The following is a 15946-nucleotide window of genomic DNA, read 5'->3' as shown; positions in this document are numbered from 1 at the left end:
GTCAAAAAATAAAGTAAACGTTAATATAAAGGACTTTACGGCGATGATTGGCAAGCGTGAATTTCAAAGACTGGGACGTGTGTTAAGGCCACACTTGGCAAGTGGATGTAAATGAGTCAACGCTAAACGCTACAGCAAGCCTCTGCTCTCCTTTGTTCAACGCCCACTTCAAATTACGATGAAGCTGAAATGAAATCCAATTAGTTCCAAATGCAAAAACAAAAGCTGAAGTAACTGTCATATGCGTTTCCTGTGTGTGCCTTGGGTTAGTGAGTGTAGTACTTAAGCGGACAAGTATTGTTTAAGCACATTCACAAGATTCTAGGTTCAAATATCAGGTGAGTGCGCTGTTTTTATAATCCTTAACTAGGACTGCTTCAGCACACTCAAGTGGGTAAATGGTTAAATGTGAAACTGTAAATACGAATAAGGACACCTGCTTGACAAATAAGTTAGGTAGTACTGTAGCGATAATGCATTGGTATCAATGTAGCAGCTTGCAATGAACCATTTTTAATCAGAGCATTAGTGCTGTATTTCTGTCTTGTTTTTATTAGCCCAGTATTTCTATCTTCTGAGAGAAATATAGATTAAACGTTGTCAGTGAAACTTGAAAAATAGCCCACACTTGAGGTTTCACAGATACAGTGGACCCCATTTGTTCCTGTCTCTACTGCTTTACTGGTGAGCAACGATACAGACAATAATTTTCTTCCAAATCACCGCAAGTTAATTGGCGGCCACTATTAGTCCGGTAGACGGCCAAGTTTCCTAACCTTTCACCAGCTCTGCAGCTCTCATATTTTCAAATCATAATTTTCTCACAAGTGCATTTGCCCGAGGAAATGGAGTTGCCCAATAGAAATAACGTTTTTAATGAAGTCCTTTTCCCTTTGAACAATAAACACCAGCGAGAGGACGTGCGATTCGTTTGTCACCATGTCGGCTTTGGGCATATTTTTAATCATTTAGGTCTGAGGTCAGTGGGGTGGCTCCCTCTCTCTGTGCTATGGGAGAATTTCTGATAATAGACTGTGGAATGCTCTGGAGTAATATTAGACTAATGAAAAGCACTCTCCCGGCTTGGCAGCTGGCCCGTCTACGGCTCCCCCATCTCTCAGCACGGGTATTTGAAATGGAACTGAATTGCCAAACAATAAAAACACGCTATTGTGGCTGCTGTTAACTCCAGTTAATCTTGATGAGAGGCTTTGAACATAGCTAAATAGTCAATATTATTTATTTGCCATTTAGTCCAAGTTTAAAGCTCACTCATAGGTGTAAAGGCAATACACGTTATGCACTAGTTACATAAAACAATAAATCACTCCACACACATCCATTTATTATTGAAGGACTTGGAGCAGAGTGGATCAGAGTGCAGTAAACTTTACACACCATTGTAGCCGGAACTGAGAGGGCAGATTCTGATCTCTCAGCCATTCCTGAAATAGACCGAGCTTCAGAATAGCAGTCCCGCGAGCTTACCGACAACATCAGTGGCATCTTCCACCGACCGAAATCCTCCACCTAACACCGCTATACAGTCCCTGTCTGGGACGCTGCATGGCTGGAGAGACAGGGGCATCCAGATTGTTGGAAGTTAAAAGAGCTCCAATGTATTTGGGTATTTGGAAGAGAGTCCACGTGGACCATTAGTCAGATAGTATGAATGCAGAGTGACTCTCGCGCTGGTTGAAAGCTGTAGGTTGGAGAGTGATGCTGCAGCTGGGGAGGGGGCGGGTGGTTGGGGGGGGGGGCAGCTGAGAAAGGCCTAGCTGGAATGGTTCTGCCACAGCTGCGGTGGGCAGCGGCGATGGGGCTTCAAGTTGGGACAGGTTGGGGTTCTGGGAGTGCACCTGCTTCATCCAATCAGGCGGTGGGGACCGTAGGCTGCCATGGAGACAGATTGCAATTTCCATTTCATTTCCTATTTCCAAGTTAGAGTTAGTGCAGGAGATGAGCGAGAAGGGAGAAAGTGAAATCAAAATAGGTTTTTGGCTGCAGGGAGAGAAAATTGGGACTTTAAGCATATTCTCAGACATAGCCATTAGGTTTACTTACTAAAGGTTTTCCTTTTCCCGGATCATGGAAAACCTAATCATAGACACATGGCAAAGCTTCAGAAGGTCTGCTCAGATGAACTTCCTAAAGCATTCAACCTCTTAGTACATGACAAAACTAATCAAAGTGCCCAAGTGTCAAGTTATACACATTTACTGTGTGAGCGTGTGTGTGTGTGAGTGTACGTGTGAGAGTCTACGCATGTCTGTGTGTGTGTGTGTGTGTGTGAGCTTGTGTGTGAGCCTGTGTGCGTGAATGTGAGCCAGGGTGAATGTGTGAGCAAGCGTGTGAGTGTTTTATCTGAGCGAGAGACTAGAGCGCTGATTAGTTTTAAGTCGTGAGCGTGGCCCAGTGAGGTAATGCATCATGTCCCGGGCCACAGGCAGCGGGCGCCGTTCCCGCGCGATCTCAGCACTGCAAACGTGGCACTTCTGCGGTTATATTAGGAATTATCTGTGGGCGATTAATAAATGTCACGCACGCACGTCCCGCAGGATGCGGCGCCGGAGAACTGCGCCCTGATAATGGAGCGGTATCCATCTTGCCCGCCTGTCAAATCACAGCCACCCAAGACCACCGCCTCTAGTCTCCTCCAGTGCTGCCATCGAGGAAGGACAGGGAAAACATCAGAGAAACTACGGGTAACTGCAAGTAGCCTGAGCCTCCAGCTCATTTCAGAGCCCAGCAAGGCATAGAAGACAGGATCAGAGAAACTGTGCGGCTGCGTATTTAAAAAAAAAAAAAACTAAGCAGTTTTCAAAAGGACTAACTGAAAATCTGTAGTCTGGCTTGAGCAAAAATCTAAGTACACCTAACCAGTGACCTCTCTCAATTAACCATACACAACTATGCAACCGTACACAAACACAGACTTCTGTCACCACTGAGATCAAAAGTGGTGGTGGTCATGAAAAATCAATTTACAGGAAACCTTGTTTCATTCATTGATATTTGGCCAAGCCAGTTATCCGAGTTCCTTCTGTCAGCTAAATATTTTGTGCACTATACCTATTCACAACGCACTTGTATAATACAGATACATAGATTTAACAGGTAACATAAAACTGGCCATTACTGTTCAACTTGATGAATTACTCTCTTTTTGTAGAACAATGTCTCAGTATAGACTAATATTTAGACAGAATAAATATTCTCTTAAATTTAACCCTGCATAAAAGAGAGACAATGACCCTTTAAGTGTTTCATCTAGAGCTTCCAAAATTAATTTGTCAGCAGACAAATCTTTAACTAGCTGGAGTTTGTGAGGCATGATCTGATTATTAAAATGCATTATTAATACTCTCAGCTGTAACTAAATGCCAATATTACTTCTTGCAATCAATTTTTTCCTGATGATTATGGGAAATATTGCTGTAGCAACCAAGAGCAAGTCAGTTTCTTTCTGAAGGCTGGTTCAGTGGCTGGTTTGAGAACAGGCCAGTAACAATAAGGTAAAGTACTACACTGTGAATTACTAAAAATGGCTGATAATTTAACTATGCATCGCAACATTCTGTTGACAGATGACCTCATTAAAAGGGAAGCTTTAAATGTTTACCAACTGTCACAGTTAAAGGGTACAGGGTACACAGACTGTAAAGGTCTATGCTCTATGATCACGTAAATTCTGTCAGAAAGTACAGGTTTAGATAGGGAAAGCACTACTTCCACAGGATGTGAACTGATTCATGTACCATCTGGCACCTTCTACCCCCACACTATAACTCATAATGTGGTGTAATCTCAGTGTAATTTTATGTGGCATTAGGTTTAGGCTGTACTTTAAACTAAAAAGGTGACACTAAGCAGCGGGAATAAACTTATTAGGAATAAGCCATCATTAAAAATGTGCTCAATCCCCCTGTTCAAAATTTTTTGGCAACCTTAAACAGAACAAGAAAGAACCTTAAGTTATCAGAAATTGTGATACTGTTGTCACTGCTGCAGTCAGACACAGTCTCTAAGTATCTCTGTCTCCCTTGACTCAATACAGATGAGGTCACTATAAATCAAAGAAAGGACCAGTCAAACAGCAGGTCAGGAAATACTTAAATCAGAGGAAGACATGACCTATAAAAGACACAAACTCTTCTACTGTAGCCCTGTCACCCTCCCCCACACATCATCTCGCAACGCTAGTCTCTGACCTCCCTTTCACCCTTTTCACTGACAAATTAGACAAGTGTCCCAACCCAAAAGAATAGGCCATAGGCCTGATGCCAGTACAGGCCACTGTACGGTAAGGGGAAGGGGTGTCACAATACCACAGGAAGCCGCCTCCCACTGTTATGGTTCCTACTCATCATCAGAACCATACAGCAACACGGGAGATTCCCCTTATCCTCATCTGTAGATTTGACCCTGAGCGGAGAAAGTTAGCAGTCCGATGTCCAAAACAACAGCCTTCAAAGAAATAGCCTGCTCCATTTGACAACATGTCCATCTTTCTGTTACTCACCACAGAACCTAGCGCCACTAATCAGTTGTTTAACCTTGCAGAATGATCTCGAGTCAGACCATTATGAAACAATTAATTTTAACACGAGCCGTCAGACGCTCATCAGAAACGGGAAAACAATTAATTAGGGGCTGCTTCGTTCCAGCTTTGTGGCCTAGACAAACGGGCCCAAACAGCTGCACTTGAAGCCGTAGCTCCTCCTGCATGCAGGTGTCCCTATAGAGCCTGGCACCGAAACTCCACTCCATTACTACTGTATAAAGCACACATTCCTCCTGAACTGAAAACATCAGAGCGCTCAGAAAGCCCAACAGCAAAAGGGAGCAGCTCGTTTACAGACGACGTGAACACCCCACCACAGCAGACATCAGTTAGTTCGAAACCGCGAAACCCACGGGGGCGGGGGAGCCGACTCCATCTCAGCCAGCTTTGAAGTATTTGTCTTGCCAACATTAGAAGCGCGGCACCATCTAACGACTGATTGCTTCATTATTAATTTCCCTTTCCGACTTCGCAATTCAAACACGGGCAGAGTGAGGGAAGAAAAAAAAAAAAAGAAAAAAAGTACCACACAAATGAATTCAGCAGAAAGAGCCGAAAAAAATCCCAGAGGATGGCAGCGGAGCGGCCTGTTTTTCCAATGCGCTGTGAATAAAGAGGGCCAGCTGAAGAAAGAGAAAGCTCAGCGTTCGTTTCTCCCCAGCGCTCCTGTAATAGGCCAGTGGAAATAAATGTAATCACCACACTTTGCTCTCCCTTGCGATATCACTTCTTATTATTATTACCACCACTGCCCCCCCACCCCCTTCCACCCCAACCCCCCACCCATCGACTCCATCTCTCAGCCCAAGATCAGAATCTCATTTGGTTGCATTTACACTTGCTCCTAGCAGCTCTGGGTCCACAGTCATCCACAACACTAAAAAGCAATCACAACTTAGAGCTGCATTCTTTCAAAGATACGTGAGCCCTGATTATGAAACTGTAGATGATGCATATGCCTCCAATGCTGACATTTACAGAAGGCCCTAATGTTTCCCCCCCTCCCATCATAACTATATTAAGTAGAGGCTGATCAAAACAGGATGAGCCGATTATGACAAACTTGGCCTTTAAAACAGGCCTTTGACTGAAGACAACTTAAACAAAGTCACATTTATCAAAGTCTAATGCCAGGGATGCAATGGCAGCAGGAAATGTCATTCATCAAATACGAGCACAACTGCTCACTTCAAAAGACAACTACAATTAATCTGTCACTTTTTCCAGGCTTAACTTTTAACTACAAAAACATCATCATCCAAGTGCAAAAGGTTATTGATCCCAGCTGACTTGTTAGGCTGCGTACATAAGCTCAGAGGTATGGAGAAACCAACATCACTGCAGTCCATCACTCTGAAATTGAGCGATGAAAAAAAAATTAATTGGTCTGCCAGTTGTGGGAAGAAAGTACTGCATCTAATGAAAATGCACGCAAACAGTCCGCGTCAGTTTTACATGAAGTAACAAAAGCAACAAAATCCAGTTAGAAATGCCAGAATGACTACAACTTTCGCGCACTATCGTGGTAATTTTAGCCGAAATCATAGTTAAAAAGTACACAGCAATAAGGTCATTGTTTAGCGTATTTATAATCTCCACAATACATGTTTTCAGCAAGTTAGTCACACATGCAAAGCACTGTCTATAAGCCATTAGTTAAAACATGCTAAATGTAGGCCTGCCATTAAAAGTATTGATATCACAATGGCCACATTCTCTTCAGATGGTAAAATGAAAAAACACAGGGCCTAGTTACATTAAATAATTGAGCAGCATTGCTTTGGAATAGAGCTTGTTTAACTGAAAAGTGCCAGATTCTCTGTGCTGCATAGGTATGGGGCATGCCGCCCTACCAAGACGTAACTTGGCAAGATGGAATACCTGCCATCCCAATTTTTGTTTCTTTGAATGATTATATTGAAAATATACAAGTGTGCAAGTCTTCATAATTTAATTTGTGTCATTTACATTGATTGTAACCCTCTACCTTCTCAATCTAGACCAATGTCCTTTTGTAATGGATATCTTTATATCTTTAATGCCTGCAATTCCAAACAATTTTATTGAAGATCTGTCATCCTGTAGGTTTTAACTGCAACCCAAACAAAGCGTCAACAGCTAGAAATATAATTGAGCTACTGATTAGTAGAATCAAATTTACCAAATTAGGGTTGAAACAAAAGCCTACAGGACAGCAGATCTCCAGGAACAAGGTTGGGAACCACTGCTTTATGCAAATACCAAATTGGATGGACAGGGTGTGAAGGCATCCAGTTTTATGCTACCACGTATATGTGATGGAGAGAAAGAGAAAAAAATGTCACTGAGGACAGGAGCAGAAAAAGAAGAATGAAGTAGAAATTCCTTCATGTGGTCTGGGCAGACAGAGAAGATGGAGGTTCTTTTCGGCGCAGAATTTTTTTCGTTAGCTGAGAGCTGAGAAGAGTGTCTGAATGGGCATGCATGGTGTTGCAAGGCCAGATATCGCCTGCCTTGCAAGGACACACTTTAAAAGCATGCTACCAGACACAAATACCAACTGGGACCGACAATATATCTCTCATCTCCCTGACTTGCAAAAACCCGTGAAACTCTGGCGAGAGCTGGCAGATAAACTTTCATAGTCCCTCGTGGCCATTACGCATTTCAGCAGCTAGGCGAAAAAAACAAGAATAAAGTTGTCGAGCTGGCACGCAATCAGGGTAAAAACCCATTTTCACATGTTGCTTGGTATTACACATGGCACCAGCAGAAATGTGCATCTATGGAATGGCATTGAGTTCAGATGGGTTTGAGCTCACAGTTCTTCTCACTCAATGGATTAGGAAATGAGCATGTGTATGCCACTGATGTAATGATGTGTAAGGATAGCCATATAAAGTGCAGGGTTTAAGCTTCACAAGTCCTTAAGCATTAGGGGGATGGTTAACAGGGTACAACCTCTCGTGTTCGGGTCACAGAAATAACTGTGCTGCATTTTTTATATATATCGGGAAATATTTCATGAATTCCAGTTGATAGCAGATGTTAAACAGATTCATACATAATGTAGATGTACTAAACGCAAAAGTCAATTTTTCATGACATAAAAATGTGTCGAAGGAAATGGAAAATATTTCTGAGGTCCTATCAACAGACGTCTGAGTGTTTACGGCAGGAATATTCCCTGATTTTAGAAGGTTAAAACATTTCCTGCCAATTCAATTTCATACCAAGAGCCTCACCGGTAGATTATATGCATTCAGAGGGGTCTTAGGATTTCTTAGTGATACTGTCTGCTTTCCAGTCACAAACATAACAAAGGTAACATAGTGAGTCTGCGGGCATTTGAGCCCAATTAAGACAACACATTTTCTCGTCGCTGAACACAATTATTATTCTGAATTTAACCTAGGTGTTCGGTGCAGACGGCAAAAAACAACAGGTTCTTAATTTGTAAACATAATTACATGCCCATGGAAATTCTCGCCAGAACAAAAACTGTTTACTTTATAATTAATCTAACGTTAATCAACCTCAAGTATTTCCCCCGAAATGCTACGGCTGAGCAGCTGTAGTTTTGATTTCGGAAATGTGTAACGCAGCTGCGGGAGATGTCGGATTCGTGCAGCACACTATCCTGCCAATCAATAGGCAAGTTTTTTGAGGAAAAGCTCAAACTGTTTTTTTTTTTTTTTTTTTTTTTCCCCGACGAGTAACGGTAGCTTCACATCGACGTTCAAATATAAACCCATTGTGTGCTCACGGCGGCTTTTTACGGCTCGCCTCCTCCCGCTAAAATTGAGCCGGCCCCGCTCTCCTCTCGCCGCTCAGCGGACGTACCCGGCGAGAAGGTGCCCATATCATTACGAGCAGACTCTTAAACACCCTGCTTTCCAATTGATTTAGTCGGGCTCCGCTGGAGATTCAATTACTTTGCTCTTCCGTGTCGCTGCAGAGCTAACGGTGTACAACCGCTGATGGTGGGCCCGTTCAGGGACCTCAGCTCCAAGATAAAGAGGGGCTCGCTCCCAATATAGGCTGCGCCGAATAACCTCAGCCTCGGCGTCACGTTCGGAAGACAGCCAAAGCAATTAGTTATGGGCCAGAATTTTCCAATCTTGAAGGTCTCAGGGTTAAAAGAGCCCCCAAAAATATTAGATGGAGCCACTTCATGTCTTTGCAAACAACCTGCATAAAGACCCAGGCTAAGGACATGGGGTGGAGAGGAGGGGTCATGGAGACCTTATTTTACCGTAGACAATCAGCAGGGCTGATCCCTTATGGAAAAAGGATATATATTGCAATATGTTTTAAATATATATATAATACAAATATTTCACCAAAGTATAGCATGCTGCAATATATCAAGACACTACTAACTGGCATATTTGGCTATTTAATTTGACATGCAATATATTCAAATATTTATTTCAATACATTTCTTCAAATACATGCAATTTCCATAAGGTACTAGACATGAATCTGCATTTACAGGAAGAAATAAACCACCTTTAAAAAATGACATTTTCATGCATTTTATCTATTCTTGATAAATGACAAAGTACAGACAGAAGGCAAAAATTACCTTTTGAGAAACCTTTGATATTTAACTGAGAAGGAAAAGCAGGGAGTCCAAGGCAGCTCTATGAGAGAGTATACCAGTTGTTACAGTAACAGCAATGTCATGCCGACTAGCTGAGAGTATAAAATCTGACCAGCCCATTCTTATCTGCGAGGGCCAAAGATTACAGGTCCTCGAAGTTTCCAGGAAACCTGGTTCTCTCTCTACAGTGTCCAACTCAGGAAAATGAATCAAGGCTGCAATTCTGATTTGGAGAACAATCCCATTGGATGTGGAGTTTTAGGAGCTGTGCTGATTGTGATGGAGGGCTTTTTTTTAAAGCTGAGCAGAAAGGGGTCTGTTTGTATACAAAAAACTGCAAGGTTGAACAATACAAAGTGTGGCTGTTTCTCTGTGACAAATATTACAGACAATTCTCTAAAATCGAAATCTAATTTCATAATGTCAGTGACTGTATTCCCTGTGCCAGAGAAGGAAGATTCTTCATTACAATTTGCCGACAAAAGTCAACTAATTGCCGCCATGACTGCACAGCTCTACCTAATAATCACAGCCATAACGACATCAGGTGACAGGAAACTCCAGAGCTACCCACCCCCCACCCCTCAATCCCCCCACAGCCCTCTGCTTCGGATCTCTTAAGCTGATCAATCTGTGAGGACGTGAGCTGCGGACGAGCAGAGAACCTGGGAGCGCTAAGCGCTTACGCTACACTCCACCTCGTGAGGCAGCGATTTAATTAGCGGCCTATCTGTTCTCAACCGTTACGGAATCTCACTCCTTCCGCTGGCTCCATCTGACATAATGGGAATACAATAAGCCGGAGCGGCGCAATAAAAATTGGGGCTAAAAAGACAAATAAATTGCCGGAGCAGACTTATGCTTCTCAGTGCCTCGTTTCATTTTTGTTCTTCGGTGAGTCGCGCCTCTCATTTTTTCTCCCCGGTGGATAACTGACGGGCGTAGTTACGGTGTGAATTACTCACAAGGCGATTAAACACTGCAGACTTTTTTTTTTGCGCCAGTCAAACTGGAAAAAAAAGTTATTTTCCATGCGAAAATGTTGTATTTTTCAGTTTTCTTTTATATTTTTGACAAACTTAATGGTTCTATGTGTTGTGTTTATAATCCCGAGGTGTGCACTCACTTTAAATATGCATAACATCTCAAGGAAAATATCACTTCCAATTGACTTCATTTCTAACACTGGCATGTCTACACACATACACACACACACACACACACACACACACAAACCTGGTAGACACTTTGCTACATTTCATGATATGTATAGAGGAGTATTCACACAGCAAAGCACATTCCAAATGCCTTAAACTAATCATTTAAGAATTAATAAACCGGCCTCTGTTAATTTAAGTTCACCTATTCCTCATCACCGCATATTACAGCAGTGATTAACATAAAATCGTATTCAGCTTCTTTGAAGGCCGGGAGGAAGTGCAGACGTCACTGAACCACACTTCCCTGTTCCAGCATGTGTCACTGTGATACACCGACTGAGGAACATTATTGTTATTATTGTTGGACATTTACTGTTCAGAGAACAGGCCTGTCACTTCACCCAGTCTTCCCTTGACAGTAATGGTCACGATATGAGGGAGCTTAAGGATGCACTATAGCCTCCAGGTAATAGAAAATCAGAAGATGCATGAGGGGAAAAGCACAAACATCCCTTGTGTGATTCTTGAGGGCTTGAGGAACAGGCAGAGATAGATTACGTTTAATATCGTAAATGGAACCGTTTGCGATTTTCCTTTCCTTGGAAATCCATAATGCGGTTAAGCAGAAAAACAAATTTCACCATTTCTCTCTTAGGCTTATTTAGCAGGCACAGTCTTTGTGATGACTATAAATCTGGAGCTTGGAGTATCTCTCGCCGTTCTCAAGAAAGACCACAGTTCCTTGGTCTCACGTCAGGCTGTTTTGCAGGCTTATGTTTTCTGCGCATTGCCTACAAGCTGAGTGGCCCATTCCATAATTAATAGTTTGGTACTAGCAATCGCAAAGGTACTAGCTGTTGCAGCTGTCAATGAACATTTGTTTGAGCCCAGGGCTATTTATGATTGTCTGCAACCGATAACTACAGTTCTTGGTTTTTAAAAACATTTCCCAGCAGAATGCAGGTCTGATGCAGGTCTATTTTAAAGCAGATGGCCATGGGGGTTAGACTATCCTTGTATTATCATATCGATCGAGTGTAGGGCCTGCGTTCCTCACACAGGACTACCCTGGTGTGAGAGTACTGGAAGCAGCACACACACCCCTCCCTCAATCTCTCTCTAGGCTCCCTCCCACCTTTCTCCCCACTGAGCTTCTATAGGTTTTTATTAGCAGCCTTGACACCTTGTGAGGGCCACCCACAAATAAGTCACTCAAGTTTTTGTAAAGAAAGAGAGGCCTATAATAAAAAAGAGACAAAAAAAACCCAACAGCACTTACTTTCCTCCTGACACATGGGTTACATGGGGACCTACATCAATAAAGAAGGATTACTGATTTATAACCTGGCATCTAGGTTCACCACTGTATCAGAAGAACTTATGAATAAGGAACATATGTTCAGATAAGTTTCTCTGCCCCCCATTGTCTTTTTACCCCATGGTCTTATAGCTGTACAGGTTGTAGCCTTATAAAACACATTTCAATGATGTTTCTTTACATGTTTGCGGGAGAATGTATTCCCAGTATCACTGAATGAAGAACAGTTAAATATTGAATTTGTTGCCAAATATGTTATCAGTGTTTGCTTTCAGCAGGAAAAAAAAAACTTTCCACACCTTTCCTGGCAAGTCTTTGCACGCGTTCATGAAAATTTTCACATCGGAGTTCACAAACTCATTTTTAGAGAGCTGTCATGCTCAGACTGCATCCCCATCTGCGGGAGATGATTGCTGGTTGATTCTTCTAATTATCAGCTGTGCTCAACTAGCTCTTAGCCATGACACTGTTCAACAGCACTCATCTCCACTGAAAAGTGTCATCAATATCATGGGAATTTTTCGAACCCCGAAAGCACTCCATTTAAAATGACGATTTGATATGTGTTGTGCTTTACCTTTAAAACAGGCAAGCAAATGTTCTTTCTTCATTCCCCTGTGATTCCGTACGTCCATGAGACTCGTTGAAAACAGCCTTATAGCAAAATTATCACATAGCTCCAGAGGAAACGTGCAACTGCGAAAGTGCTTACGGACACAACGAGCACTCTCTTTCTCTTGATGCCGTGAATACTTCAGCATGTTAAGGTGCGCTGGTTTCCACTGATGTCAAGGGCTTCAAGCATATTAAAACACACTTGGTAAGAGCTGCATTTCATTACGATCAAGAGCCCCCTACTTCAGCACTTTTTAAAGGTGCAGTTGCATTGAGTACTTAATCACACACACAATACTCTCAGAGAACAAAGAATGTTGATTGGTCTGATTACATATTTTTCATTATTTCTCAATTATCATTTTTCAGTGTAATTTTTCTTTTGTAATTATAATTAACGCAGTCCCATGAGGGGCACTATTGCAACAGATTTTTGGCCAGTTGTCTGTAGGGCTTTAAAACCTGAAGATTTACACACAGGTGAATCTCTTCATGCTGAACAAGTGCAATCAAGATTTTCGAGGTGCACATGTTGAACTTTTCACCATTTGAGAAAATCATATCTTCTCAAAAACCGCAACCCTGATTTCAATGAACCATGCTGCATGCCAGATTTGGATTCTCAGCCATCATAATCACTATATCACCATTTTTAAAGAAAACATGACCACCACGAGGCAATTGATGTTCAAAACTTTGCTGGTAATGTGCAAATATTTTCTTCATTGTTGTATTTTATTTTGGTATGCGCCAATATGGGCTAGCATACATTTGATACCATTTGAAAGCATTGTTACCAAATCCAAGGTGATGGAATATCAATTGTAACCACACTGTGTACAGTCTCCCCATTCAAGTGATTCAACAATCAATATTTTAATTTTCTTTCAGAAATGAAATCTGTGGGCTTCCCATCATAAACATGTGCATGCATCGCAAGAGTCAGAAATATTTAAACAAAAATAAAATGTGGGATATTTTTTTCTTGGGCATGAATTTATAAAATACTTGCGCCTTCTCGAACGTGACAGAACTAGTAACAAAAAATTAAAATAAATCAATTATGAGTGTGAATAAAAGCAAAAATGAATCCACTTTGAGAATTTGTTTCATACCACTGATTTAGTAAAAGTTTGTTACTGTTCATTACTGCTCATTGCAGGGGTTGCACAATGAGGTGGTGACAGGTTGGGACTCTAGCCCAGAAAACCATGGTGATCTCTGCACTGCCTTCCTGTAAGTGTGAAATTACTCGAACATGATAACAGATTGAGGTTCTGTCCATTAATAAGGCAAAGGGGAAGGCACAATAAATCTGTCAAAGATACAATTTTCCTACAGTTTTGCCCTGTACCCGTCCAAAATGTCCCACTGGTTGCTGCAGTCACTCCTGGTTACTCCAGTGGGAAACCAATATTATCGGTTCTGCAGTAAAAAAATAAAAAATAAATAAATTATATATTACATCCACAAGAAATAAAACTACATAGATGCATCTAGCAATTAATAATGTCTCTAATCAGCTTCCTGCTTTATCAAGGCCCAATCTTTAATTTCCTCTTTGGCTGCTCTTAATGCTGAAAAACCATGGCTGCTTTCCACATATTGGGGAAACTATGAGCACTTTCTGAAGTGCAGAGAGAAGCACTTGCATGTAATTTTGTTCTTTCCTCTTTTATGCTTCACAATCGCTTCTATTTTTGTCCCTGCAAGCCATTGTGCCGGTGAAATAGGTGGAGGAATATTACTTTTCATTCTGCTTGTTATTGCTCCTCTTCCTTCATCTTTAAAAAAAACATGCATTCATATTCATATCCTTTTTAATATTTCATAAATGACTCCAATTTACTTTTTATCAGCCTGATACTCGTTGCATTCCGCAAACCTGTTAATTCAGGCTGTATGAATTTTTCAAAGCCACCCATCAATTATTTGAATTCAGAGCGGGCAATCAATGCATTTGCATTAATCATGCTTTATCCAAGACTAATGTGTGCATGCCCATTTATTGATATATTTGCACAACAATTTGCATTGCCTATTAATCATGCCTGCATTATTGATGCAACGCCTGGTCTTCCCTAAATAATATGGCACTACCTTGTTCCATCTGCAAGCTAGTGATCCTTATGCCAAGTTTTTTTTTTTTTTTTTGCCCAGAGAACCATAACGTGCCCGAAGGTGAAGAACGTTAAAAGCTTTTTACTGTTCAGAGGTAGTTTCTGCCACTCCATAAAGGCTGGCATGCTTTCATAGGAGCCGTGTTTTTTCGACGTGTGCAGGAGGCTAGGGAAGAAAAGGGCAAAAACGCCACAGCCAAACCAAACAGACGACTCCTATTGCGCTGCTCGTCCTTCAGCCGAACGCCTGACATTGAATCAGCGTGTTGCTTGGATGCTGCCCAACCCTGACTTGTGGATAACCGCAGGACACTTAGCCAATACGTTTCACATGTGCTAAAGGTATCACTCAAGGGGACTGCGGACAACTAGGCAGAGCATAATGAATGATTTATTTCAGCTCTTAGGCATAACATAAACGCATAACATCACTGGGCAAGCCAATTAGAATAAACTATCCATAACAAGTAGCGGCGAATTGTGTGCTCACTGTATCGCGCATATGATACTTCTGCTGTAATGCTGATTACACTCAGGCAATTTACTAATAGGCACAGACAGTTATCAGTCGCCCTAATGAAGCACACAGACAACGTGTTTGTATGCAGATCATAAAATAATGACCATTTCCAAGTAAAGATTTTTTTTTTTTTTTTTAACTAAGAAAGAGAATAAGATCGGACAAGGTGTAGCTGACCTATGACAGGGGAAATGGGGAGTAATCAGACCAGCTTACATCCCTGTACTTTTTTCCCAGTTTCATGCAAGTATGACCAGTTGTATGAAGTGCAGTGACTCTGACAGGTATATAACAGTGATAGACATACAATACATTGATCGACAATGAAAACGAGTGGTCCATTAAAGTCGTTCCATTTGTCTTTGTCCAAGTTCCTTTTTAAAAAAGCTGCATTATAATTGCTGTCAAAGGTTCAAATGGTAGACAAGATTGGGACATTGTGGCATGTTGCCTTTTGCCAACAAGGGATTATCTTTTGAAAAAGGATAATCAGTTTCTTACAGTTATCCTATGAGATGTAAACTTTATTTAGTGAGAGCCTATGAAAAAAAAAAACCATGAAAGTATAAGTACACACCATAAAGTCATTGTCAAGGTTGCAAAAAATCTGATTAACTGTACAGTTTTGTTAATGCATTTGTACATTATTAATTCATCTTAACAACCACATTAGTCCACATTAGCCAGTTCATATTGGAATAAAAATATGATTTGCTGTTTTGCTAATGTATAAATAATCATGTAACTAATACATTAGTTCATGTATTTATTAACAACTAACTGATGAAAAGTTAATTTCATGCTTAAAGTATTTGAACATCATTAATTAATGTTAAAAACTGTATTAGTTAGTTCCAATTAATGTGACCTTATTGTAAAGTGCTACCCATTATCACAACATCATGACATACTGGTGAGAAGAGAACCGAAAACAACACTGCAAAGAGTTTCAGGCTCTCTTACATATCAGATATTCAGTCACACAAAAAAAGAAACTGACTGCAAAAACACAATTCCTCATTAATAATTAAAATGCCAGGCAGCTGGGAAGCCCTAAACGCTAG

General features: G+C 41.2%; 2 protein-coding genes across 3 annotated transcripts in view; both read right to left on the bottom strand.

The window, feature by feature from the left end:
- The window catches only part of LOC135264906 (netrin receptor UNC5D-like), a 166343-nt gene that overhangs the window by 126885 nt on the left and 23512 nt on the right, over positions 1–15946 (bottom strand). The window lies entirely within an intron of this gene.
- The window catches only part of tacc1 (transforming, acidic coiled-coil containing protein 1), a 390586-nt gene continuing 389076 nt past the window's right edge, over positions 14437–15946 (bottom strand). The window contains exon 10 of the mRNA XM_064353918.1: positions 14437–14597. Within this exon, the coding sequence (XP_064209988.1) occupies positions 14452–14597 (146 nt within the window). The 3' untranslated portion in view covers positions 14437–14451. The remainder of the gene's footprint in view (positions 14598–15946) is intronic.

The sequence above is a fragment of the Anguilla rostrata genome, chromosome 10 (assembly GCF_018555375.3).
Source record: "Anguilla rostrata isolate EN2019 chromosome 10, ASM1855537v3, whole genome shotgun sequence".
NCBI classification, from domain to species: domain Eukaryota; kingdom Metazoa; phylum Chordata; class Actinopteri; order Anguilliformes; family Anguillidae; genus Anguilla; species Anguilla rostrata.
This window is presented reverse-complemented; position numbering and strand designations above follow the sequence as displayed.